General features: G+C 41.1%; 1 protein-coding gene, 1 long non-coding RNA gene and 1 pseudogene across 3 annotated transcripts in view; 2 read left to right on the top strand and 1 right to left on the bottom strand.

The window, feature by feature from the left end:
* Positions 1-15178, bottom strand: part of HSD17B11 (hydroxysteroid 17-beta dehydrogenase 11) — a 37898-nt gene extending 22720 nt beyond the window's left edge. Inside the window, exons 1-4 of the mRNA XM_082726624.1 lie at positions 14300-15178; positions 7796-7903; positions 5114-5245; positions 4072-4178 (exon numbers count right to left, since the gene is read on the bottom strand). Of these exons, the coding sequence (XP_082582750.1) occupies positions 4072-4178; positions 5114-5245; positions 7796-7903; positions 14300-14509 (557 nt within the window). The 5' untranslated portion in view covers positions 14510-15178. The remainder of the gene's footprint in view (positions 1-4071; positions 4179-5113; positions 5246-7795; positions 7904-14299) is intronic.
* On the top strand, positions 11941-13282 carry LOC309862602. Its single transcript, XR_014310604.1, has 2 exons — positions 11941-12147; positions 13114-13282. It is a non-coding gene; the product is annotated as an uncharacterized lncRNA (long non-coding RNA).
* A 6504-nt stretch (positions 15179-21682) lies between the features above and the next one.
* On the top strand, positions 21683-22413 carry LOC309863130 (small ribosomal subunit protein eS19 pseudogene; annotated as a pseudogene). Its single transcript has 2 exons — positions 21683-21763; positions 22045-22413. The product of its transcript is annotated as a small ribosomal subunit protein eS19 pseudogene (transcript).
* Positions 22414-23518: the final 1105 nt, after the last annotated feature.

Here is a 23518-nt window from a genome sequence, read left to right as displayed (position 1 = left end):
TATTTTGCTGTGGGTGTAGCAACTCAGGCCAGTGACAGCTAAAGGCTCCATTACAGGGAAAAGAACTGGGTAACTCCACGTTCCCTTTCATTTCATCTCAACACTGGGGAGCCAGAATATACAGGATTAGTTTCACGGAGGCAAACCATTCTGGAAGTTAAAATAAGAGGTGGGACTTTGCTGTTTTGTGTAACTACAGGGAAGCAGAATTAGGATGTAACACCAACAGGAACCCTCCTGTTATCGAACACTTACAGGACTCTAGATTCTATCCTAAGTGCATTACATTATATGATTTAAACTAACAGCATCCTGAGGATTTGGTTAGTTGCTGTGATGAGCTTCTCCTATGGGTGAAGAGAAAATGAAGCACAAAGGAGTAACTTGCCAAGGTCACACATTAGTAAGTGATTGGGTCAAGATTCATAACATATGATCCACAACAGTCCCATCCTGGAAACAACCCAGGTATTTCTTTTTTTTTTTTTTCTTTTTTCTTTTTTCTTTTTTCTTTCTTTTTTTATTTGACAGACAGAGATCACAAGCAGGCAGAGAGGCAGGCAGAGAGAGAGAGAGAGGAAGGAAAGCAGGCTCCCTGCTGAGCAGAGAGCCCGATGCGGGGTTCCATCCCAGGACCCTGGGATCATGACCTGAGCCGATCGCAGAGGCTTAAACCACTGAGCCACCCAGATGCCCCAACCCAGATGTTTTTAAACAGTAGTATGGATAAATACATCGCTATCTAGTAACCTCGTGCATACTACGCAGGCAAGAAAATGATAAATCCGTGGCTATCAGCAACAGCCAGGACATTCCTAACATACACAGAATGAATCCATGTGTATAAAGATCAAAAGGGGGCAGAATTCATCTGTGGTGTGACAAGTCAATACAAGTCCTTCGAGAACGAGAGAGGGACTGTGGGTTGGGAAGAGTTCTACGGTCTTGTCCTAATTTTTGGATCTGCATGGGGGTTACACAGATGTGTCCACATCACAGTAGCTCATTGAGCTGCACATTTATGACCTCTGCATTTTTACCAATCAATGTAGGCTATACTTCAATTAAAAAGTTTATGTTTTAAAAAAGCAGTGTCTCAGTTATATCGCCCAGTTGTTAACAACAACCACCGATAAACACTGCTTTCTGCTGGGAGGAGTCTTCAGTGTGTCTCTGTGAAAGTTCTATCATTGAGCAAAGGCTGAGCAAAAACCAGAGTCAAGTGAATCCAAGACAGCTGCGAACATGAAGGATCACAGACTGCAGCAGCTCGGGCCACGTGCAGCTGAGGAGCCAAAGAAGAGTCCCGCAGGGGCAAGCAAGCCGCCTCTTTCCTCCAAAGCCAGAAATGCACAACGCACTTGTATGCTTGCGACCCTGCCTTTCAGCCCAAAGGGTGCCTTTGTGTGAAGACAAACCTACTCTTCTTCTCAAGTGACTTTACTGCCATCTCCTGGAGAATCTTTCGAGTTTAAAGGGACCCGAACATGAACAGTGCAGCCTAGAATTGTGTAGTCTGCAATCCACACAACTGTGTGTGTCGTTCCTGCTTTGACAAGACTCTGTGAGATCTTTTACTTCTGCTGAAAGTACTACCAATAGGGAACAAAATAAATTTGTTTCTCATGGAAAACACATTCTCTCTTGATTTTCACTGCTGAACATTCAGTGGAGTAGAATCAAGTCCAAATCAAACGAGCTACAGTATTTACTAGGGCAAAGAGAAGGAGAAGGCATGACTGCCTTCCCAGCCCCTGCTGGACTCAGACTCTCTTGGTCTCTCCCGATTCCTGGGGACTAGGAATCTGGCAGGGGAGCAGGGTGTCACGTAGTATCTGAGAAGCAACACCTGCCGCTATCGTTCAATACGTGCAGGAATGCCAAATCGTATCAGCCTCAGGGGGCCGGGGGACCATCACCTAACTTCTAGTGGCCCTGGACCACAGGTCTGTCCTGCGATTGCCTCAGCAGTCCTTTTATCTTTGAGAAAAAAAACTCAATCCAAGTCTGCGTTGGTTTTTAAAACTATTAGAAAATAAACACATGCTAAGAAAGAAAGAAAATATAAATAAATAAAAGGAACAAAATAAAATTACTTATCATTACCAAAGAATAACCACTCTCTGGGTGTGGTCAGAGGAAAATGGCTTGGTATATATGTGTCCTTGGGAACTTATGAAATGTAAGATACAGATCTTTTATACACACACACACACACACACACACGTATGTATTAGATAAAAACAGATACCCATCCATGCCAATGTTTATAAATTTATATCCATACAACTATATCTGTTGTTTCTAGAATTTACTTACTTACTTAATTCCAAAATGGCAGAAAACAAATTTGAGCATATCTGTACATTTATTTGACAATACATATTATTTGAATATGTAATACAGTAATTCAACATTTTAAGAGTCATTATTTGCTAAAATATAGAAATGGCCAGGCACTGTTGGGGTGTGTGCAATCCGTAGGATCCCCTGGGCTATGGTGGCCTCACTGAGCAATTCTCCACAGTATACAGTGGAACACACCATTCTTGTTACAGTTAAGTTCTTCAGGTATTATAATGGCATGGGTTTTTTTTTTTTTTTAAAGATTTTATTTATTTATTTGAGAGAGAGAGAATGAAAGAGCGCAAGCATGACAGGAGAGAGGTCAGAGGGGGAAGCAGACTCCCCGCCAAGCAGGGAGCCTGATGCAGGACTCGATCCTGGGACTCCAGGATCATGACCTGAGCCGAAGGCAGTTGCTTAACCAACTGAGCCACCCAGGCACCCCGGCATGGGTTTTTAAATGGGTAACTATTGGGGCGCCTGGGTGGCTCAGTGGGTTAAAGCCTCTGCTTTCTGCTCAGGTCATGATCCCAGGGTCCTGGGATCGAGCCCCACATCGGGCTCTCTGCTCAGCAGGGAGCCTGCTTCCTCCTCTCTCTCTCTCTCTGTCTGCCTCTCTGCCTACTTGTGATCTCTGTCTGTCAAATAAATAAATAAATCTTTTAAAAAAAATGGGTAACTATTATAATTCTTTTTTTACAACAATTTCACTGTTTGGATGCTTTTACTACTTAGAATTCCAGATTATACTCTTTCTCTTTATACTGTTTTGTTCCCATAAAATTACTTTATTAAAATTTATTATTAACTTTTATTCATGGTACAAAAATATTCCTCTTCTTTTATCACTTCTTTTTTTTTAATATTTTATTTATTTATTTGACAGAGAGAAATCACAAGTAGATGTGGGGCAGGCAGAGAGAGAGAGAGAGAGAGAGAGAGGGAAGCAGGCCCCCTGCTGAGCAGAGAGCCCGATGCGGGACCCGATCCCAGGACCCTGAGATCATGACCTGAGCCGAAGGCAGCGGCTTAAACCACTGAGCCACCCAGGCGCCCTTCTTTTATCACTTCTTGCTGCTAAAAGGGATGAAAAATGCTTTAAGAGCCAGCTTCTAGGAGCGCCTAGGTGGCTCAGTCCGTTAAGTGTCTGCCTTTGGCTTCGGTCTTGATCCCGAACTGGGCTCCTTGCTCAGCAGGGAGCCTGCTTCTCCCTCTTGTGCTTGCTCTCTCTCTCTCTCTCAAGTAAATAAACAAAACATTAAAAAAAAAAAAAAAGAGGGACGCCTGGGTGGCTCAATTGGTTAAGCAGCTGCCTTCAGCTCAGGTCATGATCCCAGTATCCTGGGATCGAGTCCCACATCGGGCTCCTAGCTTGGCAAGAAGCCTGCTTCTCCCTCTGCCTCTGTCTGCCGCTCTGTTTGCCTGTGCTTGTTCGCGCTGTCTCTCTCTCTCTCTGACAAATAAACAAATAAAATCTTAAGAAAAAATTAAACAACAAAAAAAGAGCTGAATTCTAATTGGATAACTTCCCTGCAGCCACCTCTAGAACGGTCAGCCAGGAGGGGATTAACGGTTGATAATGCTACTGTACAAGAGACTTTGTGCTACTTTCTATTTGGGCAACTTCAAGTTTATCATCATCAATGGTAGTTTTCATTAGACAAGATAAAAAATCACACACAAGTTAAACACAGAAATAAGTTAAGGGAACACAAGCTCACTTACCAATAAGCAAGTAAGAAGGGGACCCCAGTATGCCCAGCTGCTGAAGCCACAGTGACAATATGGCCGTGATTATTCTTCATCATTGCTGGAAGAAATGCTTTTGAAGTCTAGCAATAGTGTTTATGAAGAGAAAAAGATAAACTGTTATTTCTCATTTTCAGACCCATTGGGAATATTTCCAAACAAAACTATATTTTGTTAACATTTTTCCTAGAATAAAGGGGGGTAAAACCAATTAATTGCCAAATGTGGCAAATTAAGGCACCTGGACATGATACCTAGATTGGAAAAACTAAGCAAAGCAGTGGATACTGAAAACTTTGAGAATCCATTTCACTAAAATTGTGAACTTCTAATATCCCCTGAGCCTCTACATCTTTTGCCACTGATGTTTTCTATCATTTCATATATTGAATAGATATAATAACTAGAGTTATCAAAGAATTTATGTATCATGTGAAATTGTTAGAAAATAGTTTGGATATGTCATCAAAATACTGAAATGAATAGCAATCTTCCAGTAGTCACTGAACGGTTCATGCAATAAATATTTATTGAGCACCTACTATGTGACGGGGATTCAAAACATTAAGGCAATGCCCTACATCCTAATAAAGGCAGAATGACAGGCAGATGCATCAGTTATAAAGATGCATTGGGGGGCGCCTGGGTGGCTCAGTGGGTTAAGCCGCTGTCTTCGGCTCAGGTCATGATCTCAGGGTCCTGGGATTGAGTCCTGCATCGGGCTCTCTGCTCAGCAGGGAGCCTGCTTCCTCCTCTCTCTCTCTCTGCCTGCCTCTCTGCCTACTTGCGATGTTTCTCTGTCAAATAAAAAAAAAATCTTTAAGATGCATTGGGTATCTTTAGCCTGGGTGGCTCAGTCCCTTAAGCCTCTGCCTTTGGCTTGGGTCATGATCCCAGAATCCTGCCCAGGGCAGACACTTAACGGACTGAGCCACCCAGGTGTCCTGAACTCTCCACTTTAAACATAGTCTTTGGGTTTTACAAAAGGGAATGTGTTCATAAAAGAAGTCATACCTACCCAGAAATGTGCAAGTACATTAACTTCAAAAGTCTTTTCAATCTGAGGATCTTGTGTTGCAAACAAATCCGACGTGTAGACGACACCAGCATTATTTACTAAAATACTAACATCTCCAATTTCTTCCTTCACCTTTAAAATTAAGACAATTATCTGCATCATGAAGAATACTGAAGGAAGATTTGCATGCAAGGATTATTAAAGAATTACGTGTTCCTCTATTAGATGTGGGGGGAAAAGTAGTTCTGTAATCTATGTGCCAATATGGAAGAAAGAACCTTTTAATCTTAGCTACTTAGTTTCAAAAGAGCTTCTGTCTGGTTAGGCAGAAGTTTTCTTTTACAATTTAGTCTCTTGACTTTGCTCTGTTGATTTTACCTTGAGAGGCCTTCGGCTAATAAAAATGTAATCAGTGGCATAAAAAACAAAACAAAACAAAACAACAACAATAACAACAAAAACCCAGCATTTATTTTTTAAATACTACTTAAAAAGTAAGCAAAAAAAACTTTTTTAATGAGTTGGTAAATGCATGGACTATCTGGGGTTCTACGTAAAACTGATTATGCCATCAAGCTGGTCACACCTTCTATTTTTTTATTTTTGTAGTCACTCCATTCTGTTCCTCGCCAGCCTTCCTCCCGCAGGTGGCAGTTGGCAACGCTGGAATATCTTATCTGATATTTTTACGGTTCTTTGAGTAACTAAGCTTCTTAATGGAGTTACAATGCATTCTGTTATACATTGTGTTCCAAATAAAAGCTAACTTCTGTTAGGAGTTATCATATTTAGATAGTGCTGCGGTGTGCTGGGGGACTGAGGGGGAGGTAGCAAATCTCTTGTTAAAGGCTTTCATTGTGTTAAACATTTTGCATGATTTCATTATTTATCTCATTTAATGCTCACAATAATTCTATGAGCTGGCAGCTCTGGGTATGTTCACTTTAGAGAGGAGGAACATGATACACAGGATGGCTCCTCCTTGACCAAGGTCACATGACGATTCAAGGTCCCCTGGAGCTGAAACTCTCCCAGATCTTTGCACGTCAGAGGCCAAGACAAACCTCAAAGCTCAAACAGAAAGGAAGCCGGGAGGTGGAAAATCCATCAGGACACCAGTGTGCCAAATACTGAAGGCTTGTCCGCCAAAAATGAACTTCATCAGGTTGTACTGAAGGTATGGAAGAGTCAAGTTAAGATACTGGGCCCTTGACCAACACTATCTGTACCTACAGCCGCATCTCTAGCACGATCTGAAAACCGTTGTTCCGAAACATGCCCCTCAGATATGGAGAAGAACAGGACAGGGCGTGTGGCTGCAGCGATGGAGCTGCTGTAATGCGTCCAAACTAGCACGACGGAAAATATAAACCGCTCCTTTATCCTGCTGAAGAATCTGCCCAGAAACACTTGTCCCTTCCTTCGTCCTTGAGTTCCCCGTCATCACCTATTGTCTCTCCACAGTGTGACATAAAAATGTCCTGATACTAAAGTGGACACATCAAAATAACTTCCAAATATCTGATCATCACACAGCATGGGGAATATTTTGTTTAAGCATATCGCTTCTCCTTGAGCGATTTCAGTAAAAACATCTGTAGGGTTAAAACACATGGAATGGGTTCAAATAATGAAATCGCCTTTTCCAGAACAGCCTATTCCCAGATAAATCAAGGAGGGATCACTATGTGCCAGGTACTGATCCAAAAACTTTACATCATTAATTCACTTAATCTTCCTAACAATGCTGTGATCCCTATTTTATAACTGGGGAAACTTAAGCACAGAAAGTTTAAGTAACTCACACTCATATAGCCAGTAGTAACTGGAAGAGTGTACATTTCTCTAAAGGAAAATCATCCTTAATTTAAGTAAAATAGTGATGGTTAAATGCAGATGTTTTTTGTCTACTTAGCTCAGGCCTCACCAGTAATAGAGGCATTAGCTTGAGATACAAGGTTACAATTCAAAATTAGAAGTTAAAAATGTCTGCAAATCTAAAAGTCCCTAAGCAAGGAGGTTCTCACGGCTGGTTCAGTCAGAATCTTTATACTGTAATGGATCAGATTATCCAGGGATAAGGTCCAGGAACATGTATTTTAAGGAATTCGCTCAGATAATCCTACTGCTTTCTTACTATTGTGACATTCAGTTAACAAGAACATGTATGAATGCATTCAGAGTGAGGCACCATTATATATACACAGCACATCTCAGTTGTATATAAGAGAGGCAAATCCTGCTTTACAGAGATCAATCTATCTATGATCAGAGCCTGATAAAGTTGAGTTTATCCTAACTCCTTAACCCAGTTCTTTGGGCGTCTGAAGACCCTGTCAGTGATTTGCAGTGTCATCCATGAATTTACTTGTAGCAGAATCACATGGGTGAGGTGTGGGTATGTGGGGTACTAAACAAGCAGATTCCTGGGCCCAAGCCTTGATCCACGAAAGCAAACCTCGGGGGCGTCATTTTTTAACAGGCTCTCTGGAGGATTCTAGAACACACTGAAGTCTGGGAAACTCAGTTCTAGGTTCTAGTTGTGGGTCCACCACTAGCTGACTGCACAATCGTGGGCAAATGACAAAACTTCTGCTAGTTCGTCTGCATCATGACCCTGTCAGCTCCAGAATCCCTCCAGGCTCTGACATGATCCGATTCTACCCAAATGCAAAATTTCACCTTCTTCGCAGAGCTGTAAATATCTTCTCGGTTACTGCAGTCTACCACAAAGGCATGAGCCTTCGCACCCAGTTTCCGGCATTCAGCAGCTGTGTCCTCAATTCCGTGCTAGAAAAAGCAACAAAAATTTGATAAAGAGAACAACGTAAATGACATTAACATATTATATCAACAGCTGAAAATAAATTAAGGACAGTCAGATTGTCTGAACTAGCGTTGGGCAAGAATTTAACTGGACAGATCTTTGGCAGGGATATAGGTTACATTTTGCTCTTTGTACTCTGACTAGTTTTTTATTTGGAACCAAAGTTAAAGCAAGCTTTTTAAAAGAAGAGAAAAATCTGGGGTGCCTGGGTGGCTTAGTTGATTAAACGGCTGCCTTTGGCTCAGGTCATGATCCCAGAGTCCTGGTATCGAGCCCCATGTTAGGCTCCCTGCTCTGTGGAGAGCCTGCTTCTCCCTCTGCCTGTGGCTCTGCCTACTTGTGCTCTCTCTCTTTCTACCTCTCTGTCAAATAAATAAAGAAAATCTTTAAAAAATAATTTAAAAAAGAACATAAAAATCTTAAGATACTGGTTTTGTATTCACAAATTTTAATACCTGTGAATAGGTGTGGTATGACACACATTGTGATATGACACATTCATGTGAATGAATGTGAATGTGTGATAAATACTATCAGGATTTTAAAAAATTTGAGTTTTTTCTTCCATTAAAAACTGTCACTAAAAACTATTCACAAGTATCAATTTTCTGGCTGCAAGATAAAAAGGGGTTAACTCATTCATTCATTCATTCACTCATTCTTTTAACATTTTAATGTGTAGGTCACAGTCATGGTGCTTAGAAAAACCTTACAGAGGTTTGGGGGTTTGGGGAGTAGGAAAAGAATAAGTGAAACAGGAGGATTGGGAGGGAGACAAACCATAGGAAACTCTTAATCTCACAAAACAAACTGAAGGTTGCCCGGGGGGGAGGGGGGTAGGGAGAGGGTGGTTGGGTTATGGACATTGGGGAAGGTATATGCTATGGTGAGTGCTGTGAAGTGTGTAAACCTGGTGATTCACGGACCTGTACCCCTGGGGCTAATAATACATTATATGTTAATAAAAAAATAAAAAATCATATTAAAAAAAGAACAACCTTACAGACAGAAATATGAATGAGACAGAGTATTAACCTCAGCAAGCTCACAGTCTAGCAGATACATAAAGGAAGCATAAGATTTTTAGGTAGGACCCATGAAGTTGTTATTATGTCGGAATAAAGGACTGAAAGCTGGCAGTTTCATATGGTTCAAACTAATACACTATGGTAAGTATAATAACAAAACAATATACAGAGAATTATGGGGAACACAGAGGAGGGGCATGAAATATGATTCTAGAACAAAAGGTACCAGGGTGAGTAGAACAGACAGGTAAAGAGAAGGGAGAGAAGGGAGGCAAGAGCAGGCAGGCATAGTGTAAACAAAGGGATGGACAGTAGAAAGGTCCAGTGGGAAAATATTAGCAGACTGGCATTGCTGAGTCATAAAGCTCAAGGTCAGCAGGAGTCCAGATCGAAGGACATTGTGTGTCATACTAGATTTTATCCAAAAAGTTGGGGAGGGTGGGCACTGACTGAATTACAGAATCAGATTTATATATTATCCTGATTATTTTTGCTAACATATGGAGGACAGATTTTAGGGGTCAACACTGCAGGTAGAGAGAAACATTAGTAGGGAGTTTACAATGATTCAGCCAACAGATGGTAGAAGCTTGAGCTGGGGTACGACTGGAAAGAATGAGAAGAGACTGAGCCTTACAACCTATCTTCAGGCAAACTCAGGAGATCTTGGCCGCTAGATGAGGAAGGTGGGAAGAACCGAAGCTGAAGCACTTCCTTTTTAGTTGGAGGAAATGGCAACATAGTGTTGCAACAGTCAGATGGAAGTCACAAGGAGAGCGGATCTGAGAAAAGGAATGATGACAAGCCCAGTGTGGAGTGTTGATTTTGTCACCTGAAGTTCATAATTAGACCTTAGGGGTTCTGTTTTCATTTTTCTTTCTTTTTTTTTTGTTTCCATTTGTGCTTGTTTGTGGGTTTGCCTTCACCAGTTTTGTAGATTTTTCATTGTAAAGAATGCCTCAAACCATACCTTGGACTGAGGGTTAGTCCATGAGCTCTGCAAGCCAAGAAATTACCGTCAACTAACGCACAAGTGGACAGACTTACTACATTTACCCACAGAGAGAATGGCAGAGCAGAACAGTAGTGTGCAAATTTGCTGGTAAACTTGAACTCCTCTTGCAGGAAAACCCAAATCTGGACGGTTATGGAAAAAATTCAGTTTGCTCAGTGAACTTACTGTGTGACAGTAAAAGGAAATAGGGTGTTTTCCCTTTTGCTGAAATCTCTCCCACAAACTGCTGTTTGTCCTCTGATGAGGAGCCCTTATTCCCCAAAGGACATTGGAACATCTCAAGTAAACCTTATGTTGCCCTCCTGAACCTGACAGGCAGCTTCTGGCCCCTTCCTTTGAAAGTATAATTTCATTAATGTAGTATATACACATGATGGAATATTATTCAGCCTTCAAAAGGACCAAAATGCTGCCACATTCCACAGCATGGATGAACCTTGATGATCTTAAGCTTGGTGAAACAAGCCAGATACAAAAGGACAAATATTGCATAATTCTAGCTATATGAGATACCTAGCATAGTCAAATACACAGACACAGAAAGAAGAATGGTGGTTGCCAGGACCTGGGGAGTAACTTTAGTGAGTGCAAAGTTCCATTTTGTGATGACGAGAAAGTTCTGGAGACAGATAGCAGAGATCATTTCGTAACAATGTGAATGTAGTCAACACAACTAAACTGAAACTTAAAAATGTTAAAATGGAAATGTTTAGGTAATACATATTTTACTGCAATAAAGAAAGTTTTAAAAGTATATGGTACTGATTCTTTGGGTATTCACAAAATTCAGTCCTTACTTGAAACAAAGGCTACATAAAGCTCCATTTGCCCTTTATTCCATTGGTGATTTGCTTAGTGCTGGTCTCTCTGTCAATGGGCAGAATGTGTAGCAACAAGCATACCCGTACTTTACATCTGCAATCATGCTTTCGCCCATTCCCCTGGTCTTCCTCCCTTAGGGCCAAGGTCTGCACTCTGTACCTCCTGAACTATGCAGCAAATTAAAGTTGGAAATCCTGCCACGAAAAATTTTAGACAGTCTCCATATTCATTTGGTGAGAAATAAAAAGTAAGTGGACCCTTAAAATTCTTCTCAGCACAATGGACCTGCTCATCATTCTTCAACACTTGCCTTGTTAACCTTTTTCCTAATGTGCTGTACTCAATCTCAATTTTTAATCCTGGGCTCTCTCTCAAGACTTTACTTACCGTTCTCGGCCCTCTTATCCCTGCAACTAAAGCTCTCTGCCTATTACTTAGACGACTAAACGTCTACATGTTTTTCTGATTGTTTCCAGTGCTTTTTTCATTCATTAATTCACTTTTCCATCTGATAAATGGTCTTTGAATATATTATAGGTGCTCACCACTTGCTACAAATTTATCTTCACAAATTCATCTAACCAGGCATGGGGGTGAGACTGGTCAAGAAATGTGATTATCTACATAAAACATTAAAAAATTCATGGTGCCCGTCTCAGCCCAAAAACGAAGCTGAAGCTACCATGAATCCCTCCCTAAATTCATGTTCCTTTTCTGTGGACTTCCTGATGAATAGGAAATGTCTGCCCTCGACCTCCTGAGAAGGATATCTTTAGGCATTGCTATCCTTGCAGCTTGACTTAATCTGAGAAATTTGTCTCTGGAGATAATTTGTCTTTGAACCCTGGGGCAGAGGCGGGGGAGGGGAAGAATTTGATCTGGCCCCTCCCTGCCCTTCCATGGGGATCTGAAAACAATCTGAAGCATTCCTCTTTTTCACTCATTCTCCCCAGTCACCAACCCCAAAGTTGGACAGCTCTAGCTTCTGCTGCCTGGACTGCTTGAAATTTCGACCCTTACTCTCCGTTTCCAGTCAGGTTTAGTGGTTCTCACACTTTCATAATTTTAAAACCTGTAGAATTTCAGTAACAGTGTCCTTAATTTTCTGACCACTTCTGCTACTACTTCCTGGTCTGCAAAACCAGCATCATCTCTGGCCTGGATTACCACCAGACTCCTAACTGCTCTTTCCCCCTGCAACCCAACAGCCTAGAATCTGGCTCAAAACCTTCCACTGGTTCCCCCAGGAAAAGCCCAAGCACAAACAATAGCTGCCAGGAACCTTGATGATCAGGAGGTGCTGCTGAAGTTTCTGGACCTGTGCTGTCTCATAAAATACAATGTGAGCCACATACTTAATTTTAATTTTTCTAGTAGCCACACTTGAAAAAATAGCATTAAGAAGTGTATTTTATTCAACTTAATATACCTAAAATATTATTTTGGAATATTTGTTATTATTACAAAATACTGTATTTCAACATGTAATCTACATAAAAGTTGTTCATAAGATACTCAGCATTCCTTTTTTCCATACTGTCTTTGAAATCCTGGGTGTAATAACATCGACAGCACATCTCAATTCAGAGGAGCCACATTTCATAGGCTCAACAACCATTCAGTGGTTAGTAGCCACAACTATACTGAAAAGCACAGATCTAGATTTTTCTTTTATTTCTCTCCCTTCCCTCACTCAGTGCCATGCTCTGCATTTGCTGATCCTGCAGAGATATGTGAGGGGCTGCCTGCCTCTTCTGATCTTGACTCAACTATCTCCATCTCAGGAGGCTTTCTGTGTAAGCTCAACATGTTCCTCCCTGTCCCACCCCCAACCACCACCATACAGGAGTCCTTACCCCCTTTCATATTTTACTTTTCTTTATACTTACCACCTTCTAGCAATTGCATAATTTATTATACAGCATATCTTATTTACTGTCCCTTGTTCATGAAGTTTGTGTTTTTCTTACTGCTGTGTCCTTAGATCTGCATTAGAACAGTGCCTGACACATAGTAGGCACTCAGTAAATATTTGTTGAATAAATGCACTCCACTCCAAATCAGAGAAAATTTTGTATGAAAGAGCAGAGGGCATCGGGAGCCAATAACACAGATGTGTAACCTAATTCTTAGCCCTAAGTCCTGCAATGTTAGCTTAAACTTCACTTTGTGAATGGATAGTAACTAACGTGTTATTATCCAGACCATATACCAGACACTGCTAAACACTGCTAGACACTACGGGTACTCTTTGGTATAAGTCTCCCACGCCTTTAAGGTAAGTACTCTTATTTCACCCATTTTGCAGGAAAGGAATCTAAAGCTCTAGAAGTCAGAAGGCAGCTTATGAAGAGGTGGAGGGCTCCGCGGACTGTGACCGACCTCCATGCCTGACATTCACCACCGATGACCGCATCAGACTAGACTGGGCCTCCTTTGTATCTTCCATTGCATGTATAATTATTTAAAGTCTATTTTCCCTACAAGATTGTTTGCCTGCTTGCTCTGTCCTTACTATCCCGCAACAGATACTCAATAAGGACTTGCTGATTGCTATCTCAATAATCCACTCACTGGGAGGACTCTTATTAATGGCCCATTCCCCGAATTTTTGTTTACAGCTACAGTGCTGGATATTGACTAATGGGTAAGAGATGGCTTTTCAGGCCTTCAGGTGCCTCACAGAAATCCCTCTGTACATCTAACACTGGCCATGTAAAAGGTTAGATTCTAAATCCTCTTTTCCTTAAGCCTACACCTTTATTCTTGTAAAACATTATGTATACTGAAGAGTGTTTCCTTTTATTTTTATTAAAAGATTTTTTTGTTTCATTTTACTTTTTTAAGTAAACTTGATGCCCGACATGGGGCTGGAACTCAACAACCCTGAGATCAGGAGTCCCACGCTCTCCTAACTAGCCAGCCGGGTACCCCAAAGAGTTTTTTTTCTTTTATATTGTTTTTAAAACATGATTTTATATTGTTTTATAAAATCAATTTTATATTGTTTTTCTTTTATATTGTTTTTAAAACATGATTTTAAGAATTATTTTTTGGCAGTTGCTATGATACAGTAATGTTCTTTTCTGTTGGGTATCTTTTAAACCCAATCAGCCCAGTAACGGCAAGTAGGATTTTTCTCTTAATAGGTTCAAAGTTCTTAATAGGCTAACTTAAAACCATTACTCTTTCCATTTGTTTAAGATAGAGGATCAGTGAAATCAGGCTCTGGAGGAGATCACAAATTCTTTTCTGGGCAAAAGTAAGTAAGAATACATTTACAATGCAAAATTAGTGATGGGTAGTAACCGCGAATCTTACATCCTCTAGGTCCATTTATCCTGTAATCATAAACATTAATGGATCTATAAAATGCCAATAGTCATTTTCTTCTCCCTACTTCATAGAGATGCTGTCCGGGCTTGTTGCCTACAGAATGCATCCATGACTACAATTAAAGGTGCCAGAAGGTAAAACACAGGAAGCATGATTACCTTATTTATATCCCAAAGAACCAGTTTGCTTTTACGTTTGGCAAATTCATAGGCAGTTAGTCTCCCAATTCCGTGTCCAGCTCCAGTAATCAGGACGATTTCCCCAGTAACTGATTTTCTCTTCTTAGGAATAAAACGCTTCAGGAGAGACTCTAAGGTGAAGATGACGAGTAAAGGCAGAAGCTGGAGGCACTGCAGAAAGAATTTCATCCTTTCGGTTGTCGTGAGCTGTGGGCGCGCTTCCTTCCCCCAGTCCCTCCAAACTGCTTCTGGGGGGTGGTTCCGTCACACACCCGCGAGCACAGAAGCAGGGCAAGGAAGGGCTCCTTTTATCCGAGAGAAACAAACAACTCTGAAACCGTTCCTTCCGCTGGGCTGGGCTTGGTTAGGTCTTTCACAATTGGTTCGGGCTGCAGTGCGGAGCGGCCGCTCGCCCGCTCAGAAATCTGGGAGGGACAAAGTCCAGAGGAGGGCACGGCTTCGCGGTCCGCTCGGCTTTGACCCACTACCTCGGGGTCTGGCGAGCCGACCTTCGGGGCACAGCTCCCGCTTGTTTTCCTAAATGTGGTAATTCCTCTCCAAGTTCCAAAGATAGCTGGCAGGGTCCGCAGTCCAGATGCTGCTTTGAAACTTGATGCTCACCATTAGCGAAGGGATGCAAATGCAGCTTCCCGTCTTAAAAGGAACGTGGGGAGAAGGTCAGTTGTTCCGCAAGCCCCCGCTCCCCCACCCCGAGATCTTAGGTCTCACATTTTAGTTTGAACTAAACGCGATTTCTGGAGGGCACAGAAAACGTTGTCCTTTCAAGGGCAGCGATAATCAAGGGCCAGGAAAAATCGTATCATACCATCCTTACGACCCTTGTTTCGACAAGGAAGAGCAGTATATTTGGATAACCTTTTTCACTCAACCTGTTGCAATTTGTGGGAACAAAAAACACAACATATCACACTTATGTAATTGTATCTTTATCCAGGTTAATAAATCACTACTTCCAGAATGAATAATAAAATAGAAAATCACCTTGCATAAAGATGATCTTGATAGTCATTCAAATTGTGTGACCCTGCAGTGCTTGGAAAGAGATTTCTGCCATGTGGATGACTGCCGATCACTTTATATTTAAGAGGCAGGAAAATCACAAAGAAAATGAAGTTCATAAAGAATTCATACATCTATCATCTACATCTGTTTCTTATGGTTTTCAAATCCAAGTTTACAATAGTACAAATACTTGCATAGAAAGTTTCCGTTTCCAGAGCTTTTTTTCCACATATATTGTCTCATTGGATTTTTTAAAGAGGCTCTTAGGAAGTAGAGAAGAAAACTGTTTATCTCCCTATCTTATAAATGAACAGATCAGCTGGATTAACTTTTTAAAGCTCCCTCAACAAATAAATGCATAACTGGGGCTAGGGACAGGTTCAGTGTTTGTCAGAACTTTTTGTCCAAGATCTATGGGAAGAAAATACACTTTATATGTGTATGTGTGTTTGCTTTCATATATGTTGACTTTCATATATGTAAACTCTGTCTCTAATATTTTTTATTAAGCAAATTGTATTTGGAGGACCTGACTGGCTCGGCTGAGAGACCATGCGACGCGGGAGTTCAAGCCCCACCTTGGGTGTGGTGATCACTTAAAAAAATAAAATCTTAAAAAAAAAAAGAAAGAAAAAGAAAATTGTATTTAAAGACAACCATGTAGCTTTTTAAAAAAATTTATTTATTTGACAGACAGATCACAAGTGGGTAGAGAGGCAGGCAGAGACAGAGAGAGGGGGAAGCAGGCTCCCCACTGAGCAGAGAGCCCCATGCAGGGCTCAATCCCAGAACCCTGGGATCATGACCTGAACTGAAGGCAGAGGCTTTAACCCACTGAGCCACCCAGGTGCCCTGGAGAACCATCTAGTTTTGACCCACTAAATTGACAGAGTTCCCCTGGTCTAGGAAAAAAATGCAGTATTTGAAAACAGTAACACCTGAATCCAATATGGGTATGTGACTTCACTTCCCTGAGGGTATTTCTTAATTTTGTAAAATTGGGATGTTATTAATACTTATCCTACAGGATTCTTGTGAAGCTCAAATGAGTTAGCATTAAGCACAGTGCTCTATCAACTATCCATCCATTATAATGTAAGTTATAATTAGCACTAATAAAATTATAATGTGGATGGTTTTGTAAATGATAATCAGCTAGTAGCCACATGTGGAAGTTTACATATTTGTGGGTTTTTTTTTTTTTTTAAGATTTTATTCATTTATCCGACACCCAGAGACCACAAGCAGACAGAGAGGCAGGCAGAGAGAGAGGAGGAAGCAGGCTCCCCGCTGAGCAGAGAGCCCGATGCGGGGCTTGATCCCAGGACCCTGGGACCATGACCGGAGCCGAAGGCAGAGGCCTCAACCCACTGAGCCACCCAGGTGCCCCACATATTTGTGGTTTTTAAAAATACCTCTCATTGGGAAAGTTTAAAATGTTTTCTGTGTGAAGCATCTTAATTACATGCTGCCCTCCCAGATGTTGAAGCGACATTAAAAAGAGGGGGTAGGTAAAGATAGAGCCCTTCAATGATGATTTGAGCACTTACTATGAATAGGCATTATTTTTTTTTAAAGATTTATTTATTTATTTGACAGACAGAGATCACAAGTAGGCAGAGAGGCAGGCAGAGAGAGAGGAAGGGAAGCAGGCTCCCACTGAGCAGAGAGCCCAATGTGGGGCCTCGATCCCAGAACATGGGATCATGACCTGAGCCGAAGGCAGAGGCTTTAACCCACTGAGCCACCCAGGTGCCCCCGAATAGGCATTATGCCAAGTGTTTCACATATAGTCACAGTTCATTTTACCCTCTCAACACTCTAAAGAAGTAGCTTCAATGGAATGTCTATTTCATGAATAAAGAAACAAAGGATTAAGAGAAATAAGTAGATCACCTGAGGTCATAGTATAAATGGTTGAGCTGAATTTAGATCTAGGCCATTATCACTATGCTATGTTGCCTTTTTTCTTAGGGCAAAGAAGAAAAGCCAAGCCACCGCTAAATCACTTTGAAAAATTCAAAAGGATAAAAACTATTACTCATAATACCTTTTATTGTTCATAACTCCTACAGCATTCATAACACCTCCCCCTCGTACCGTTAGAGTACAGCCATTAAAACAAGGATTTTATTTGTTGATTTTAGAGAGAGAGCAAGCACGTGCCAGGGTGTGTGTGTGTGTGTGTGTGTGTGTGTGTGTGTGTGTTGTAGTAGGGGAGGGAGAGAGAGAATCCTAAGTGCAGAGCCTGACTTGGGGCTCAATCTCAGGACCCTGAGATCACAACCTAAGGTGAAATAGAGTCAGAAACTCAACTGACTGAGACACCAGGCACTCTTAAAACTAGGATTTTGAATTCCTGCCAACTTTTTATTGGCTATGTGATAGCTGGTTAATTACTTATCCTTTCCTGAGTTCTCAGTTAATTCATCTGTAAAATGGATACACTAGCAGCTTGGTTGAGTAAATGAGATATTTCAAAAGCACAGAGCTGACATCTTACATACAAATATACTTAATGAATGATAGCTACTACTGTATTTTAACCAATCATAAGTAAGAGTTTATGTTTGCCAGGCTGGCTCTGTAGAGTCCTAGTGGATTCAGAAGGAAAGGCCACCATACTTTGCAATTACATAGGCCAGTTAAGAACTTTTCCCTGTTACTTTAAAGAACACTGAGGAAGAACATTCAGAAATGATTGCCAGACTGTGCTAAAGGAGATGTTCCAATAGTTTTTCAGTCATTCTAGGATAGAATGTCCTTCATACTTGGCTCTGACATCTGATTTTTAGAGCTGGAGGGATTTAAATGTTAGCTTGTTCAACCACATTTTTTTAAAAGCAATGAATCTATGAATTCAAAGTAAATAATATATCTGGTTCAACATATAAAAATATGTAAAATAAAAATGGTTATATAGTATACAAATATATAACTATTTTTATATATTTATAAATTATTATGCATATATATTATATATATGCAAATATATAAAATAAAAATGGCTCGACAAGGGGCACCTGGATGGCTCAGTCTGTTAAACGTCTGTCTTTGGCTCAGGTCGTGATCCCATGGTTCTGGGATCAAGTCCCACATTGTGCTCCCTTCTCAGAGGGGAGTCTGCTTCTCCCTCTGCCCCCCATTTGTTCTCTCAATACCACTTTTGCTCTCTCATTCAAATAAATAAATAAAATCTAAAAAAAAAAAAAAGGTTCAGCAGGGTCGATGATAAAAACCAATAGTTCTCAGTCCCACCCTGGTCTAGCTCTTCAGATTAAACACTTGCAGCCCTTTTAGTTGTCTTTTGTACAGTTGACATCTATGCTCCCAAGAAAGGCTTACAGTGTCATTTCTTAATACTAGACATGATTAATTGATTTTCTTTCATGACAGCTGAGGATATAGTTCACTTATTCTACTCCTAACACCCTTCTCCCTATATATTCCCAATACAATTATGTCACTATTCTCACTACTTTTGTTTGGCCACACTTAAAACATTTTTAAATTATTTTTTAAAGATTTTATTTATTTATTTAGCAGAGAGAAAGAGAGAGAGAGAGAGTGCTCAAGCAGGGGGAGCCAGAGAAGGAAAAGTACCTGGGATCCCGAACTGAGCCAAAGGCAGAGGATTAACGGACTAAGCCACCAGCCTTTCCTGTTTATATTTAAAACTTGTACACTTTTTATGTCTTATTCCTGCCCCTGTATGATGAAACTTCTGGCTTCCCATTCTGTTAAAGTAGGGTAAGCCCTATTGTTTTCCTCAGCTGTCCATTCCTACTTTGTCATATCTGGCTTCCTTTCATATTTTCAGGACTGATCATATCTATATTTTGTAACTATAACATTTTCAGTGCTTGGTCTATGTTGATTCTGAAAGCAAAAATCAACAGATAACATTTACATTCTTATGACTAAATAGTGGTCTTCCTCAGCAAGAGGCTGCTATTAGACGAACTGGGGCAGACTGGACTAGAAGAAATCAGAGTCAAAACTATTCATCCTTGGCCTTTATGAAGACTGAGGCGGCATAATGTCAAAGCAAAAACTCTAAAGTTAGGTTGGAATTCCAGCTGTCACTCTCTAGTTGTGGGATTTTCAACAAGTCATTTAAATTCTTTGTTTAAATTTCCTTTAACATGCATTAACTTATTAAGAGACAGGACCGGTGGCTGATTGAAAGAACACAAAATATACTAAGAAAAGACTTACCATAAGGGAAAGAGAAAAGTAGGCTACTTCTGACCCAGGGGATTATGGAAAAGGAGAGAGGACAGCAGTAGAGGCAAGTATTAAGAGTCTAGTAACAAGACTTCTCATTCCAACCTTTATTGCTATGTTGCTGTTTATCTAGTTTCAACTTCTATAATGCCTGCTTCTCCATGTTTTGAGGAATAAAGTTTGGTACAATGTTAATGCCTTTCCATTGCACTTGGGATAAACTGCTAATTCCTTACCATAGCCTATAAGACCTTTTGTGATTTGGTTCTTGGGTCAAGGTTTTTACAGAAAATAAACCTATAGTAGCTTAGTCATAAAGGGGACTATTTTCCTTATCAGTCCAGAAGCAGCCAACGTGGGACTCATGCAACTACTTGAGGAAATAACAACAACAACAATAAACAAACAAACAACCCCCCCCCCCCAATCCTCAGGTTTTTTCTTGTACCCTATTCTGTCATCCATGTGTATGGCTTTTGTCATTAGAATCTCAAGATGGCTGCCCCTTCTCTAGGAAATGTGCCCTCCTTTCAAGTGGAATAAAGGAGGGAGGGGAAATTGCAAAGTTAATAAATCACCAGTCTCTTTTGGCCAGGAAAACAATGGCCTTCCCAGAAAGCCCACACGGTAGGCTACCACATTCATCTCATTGGCCAGGAAAGGATCGTGTGGCCCCCTTAGCTGCCATAGGGGGTAAGCTTTTTTTTTTTTTCAAAGATTTAAAAAACCCCAAACACCAATTTTATTTATTTATTCAACAGAGAGAGAGAAAGTGAGGGGGGGGGTTGTGAGAGAGGGTTGAAGCCGGCTCCCCACTGAGCAGTGAGCCAGACGTGGTGCTCCATCCATCCCAGGATCCTGGGATCATGACCTGAGCTGAAGGCAGATGTTTAACCGACTGAACCATGCAGGTGCCCCAACTGGACACATTTCTACATATGACATGGAAGAAAGAAGAATGAATAAATGGGTGTTGGGAAACAGACTGCTGCATCTGACATCCTGGCTACCTCTCTGGCTTCACTGCAGATCACACTTTCTGGTAAACTACTATGCCTTAGCGCATTGACCTGTCTGTTCCTTGATTATGGCCAAGCTCTTTTCTACCTTAGAGATTTTGCACTTACAGTCCTCTCTGCTTGGAATACTTTCCCCCCAGGTTTTCCAGTGGCTGGAGGCTTCATATCCTTAAATATTTCTCAAGAGTGATCTCAGAAAGACAACTATCATATGATCTCCCTGCTATGAGGAAGTTGAGAAGCAACGTGGGAGTTTGGGGGATAGGAAAAGAATAAATGAAACAAGATGGGATTGGGAGGGAGACAAACCATAAGAGACTCTTAATCTCACAAAACAAACTGAGGGGGGCTGCAGGCAGGGGGGTAGGGAGAGGGTGGTGGGGTTATGGACATTGGGGAGGGTATGTGCTATGGTGAGTGCTGTGAAGTGTGTAAACCTGGCGATTCACAGACCTGTACCCCTGGGGCTAATAATACATTATATGTTCATAAAAAATTTTTAAAAATTAAAAAAAAAAGAGTGATCTCCTCAGAGAAGTCTTTGCTGACATTCTTCTCCTATAATATAGTTACTCCAGTTTCTATTATTCTTTTATGCAGCAAGTCATCTACTCCCTTCATAACACTTTTCCTAATAGGCAATTCCTAGTTTGTTTAGTTATTTATAGTTCATTTATCTCCCCTAGACAGTAAGTTTCATGAGAGCAGGACCTTGTCTGTCTTTTCACAACTTTATTCCTGGAACATAGACCACTGCTTGGTAAATAGCAATATATAAATATTGTTATGTAATGAAATGAACACAACAAGGGAGAAACAGTTGAAATTATTAATCACTTTTAATTTTAGTATGCCTGAAATCAATTCCGGTGATCACATACATTGCTTTCCTATTAGAAACATTCATTAGGCAGCATCTTTTGCCTATCTCACCAACTATTGCAAGAAGCCCTTAAAGATGGTTTGTGGTTACTAAATAAAAAATTAAATAAAATACAAAAGCCCTCTCTTCTCTCTACTTATGTTCTAATGATACCCACTTTCTTTGGGATTTAGATAAATGGAAGGTAGTATAAAACAGTAAATATTAGAGATGGCATTTCGGTTCTGCCCACGAGTGGGCAAGAGCCATGCTCACTACACTCTAGCACAGTCTAGTAGATGTTCCCAAAGGGTGGAAACTCCCCCCTCCCACACTGAGACCTGCTGTCTGAGCTAACTGTGGTATATCCTACTACTGAGGAGTTGGTTTTGTTTGCATGGCTGCATTAATTCTTTAAGATAAGTCCATTCCAATCTCTCCTTATGGAATGTAGTTAGAAAACTAGATATTGAGGAAAGTTCTGTAAGAATAACTGTCTCTCTCCTGTTTCTGGTCAAAGGTTTTGTGCCTTATTTCACTGCCTTATTTCTCTTCTTCCTAATGACTCATTTGTCAGCATACTTATTTCCCAGCATACTGGGAAGCTGAAAGTCCCTGAATGGGTGGACACCGTCAAGCTGGCCAAGCATAAAGAGCTTGCTCCCTATGATGAGAACTGGTTCTACACACGAGCTGCTTCCATAGCACGGCACCTGTACCTCCGGGGCGGCACTGGGGTCGGCTCCATGACCAAGATCTATGGGGGATGCCAGAGAAACGGGGTCATGCTTACCCACTTCAGTAGAGGCTCCAAGAGCGTGGCCCGCGGGGTCCTACAAGCCCTAGAAGGACTGAAAATGGTGGGAAAGGACCAAGATGGGGGCCCCAAACTGACACCTCAGGGACAGAAAGATCTGGACAGAATTGCCGGACAGGTGGAAGCTGCCAACAAGAAGCATTAGAACAAATGCTGGGTTAATAAATTGCCTCATTTATAAAAGAAAAAAAAATTAGGGGAGCTAAACATTTTTTTTTTTAAAAAAGATTTTATTTATTTATTTGACAGACAGAGATCACAAGTAGGCAGAGGGGCAGGTGGGGAGGGGGGGAAGCAGGCTCCCCGCTGAGCACAGAGCCCAATGTGGGGCTCGATCCCAGGACCCTGAGACCATGACCTGAGCTGAAGGCTGAGGCTTAACCCTCTGAGCCACCCAGAAACCCCAGAGCTGAACATTTTAAACAGAGCCCACCTAATTAGATTTCTGGTTTAAGCAGAGGCTAATGGCTGTCAACAATGAGGGCAAAGTGTATCTGACCAGAGGAAGCCAAATTCAGAAATTTATTTTTTAAAAAGCAAACTCATTTTAATAATAGTACTCTACAATCTGAAGGAATTGTCAAAAATAAACCTGGATACTAGCTAAGGACACATTTTATTCAGTAATAACTACTGTGTGGATAAAAACCTCCCTGAAACAGAAGGCTGGAGACTTTTAAAGGCTGGAGTGTGCTAAGGGAAAGGCACTGAGGGGTGTTAAGGGGGTGAGTTGCTGATTCACATGAGTAGGCCATCTGGTTTGTTAGCTGGTGCCTGTCAGAGAAAAAAACTTCTATCTTTATGACAAGAGGCAGCAGTCCGGGATGAAGAAAGATGCCCATTAAAGTTAAGCCCATATTCTCCCACAGGGACTGAGGAGTTCTCTCTCTGAATGATTGCATCTCAGAGAGAACTCTGAGAGTTCTCTCTCTGAATGATTGCATTTTAAAGTGAGGGGTTCTCAGGTCCTTGAGGAAATAGTTCTGCATAGCAGATTTTTAACACAAAGGGCAGAGAAAGGATTTATAATTGCAACTTTTGAAAGAAACTGCTTTGAGAGAGAGATGTAGGTACTGTCTGTCTATCAGGAGGTTTTGCCTGGAACAGTCAATTCTCCTGCACTGTTACCTTTTCCACACAGGCATTTTAAGGGATATTCTGGGACAAGTGTAGGGACAAGGCCTCAAAGTGCTTAAGTCCCGTTAGTATAGTCAAATCTCTTAGTGTAGAGGTTGTGATGGAGCTGCTAT

This window comes from Mustela nivalis (assembly GCF_964662115.1).
Source record: "Mustela nivalis genome assembly, chromosome: 4".
NCBI lineage: Eukaryota > Metazoa > Chordata > Mammalia > Carnivora > Mustelidae > Mustela > Mustela nivalis.
The sequence above is the reverse complement of the archived record's forward strand: the minus strand, read 5'-3'. Positions and strand labels throughout refer to the sequence as shown.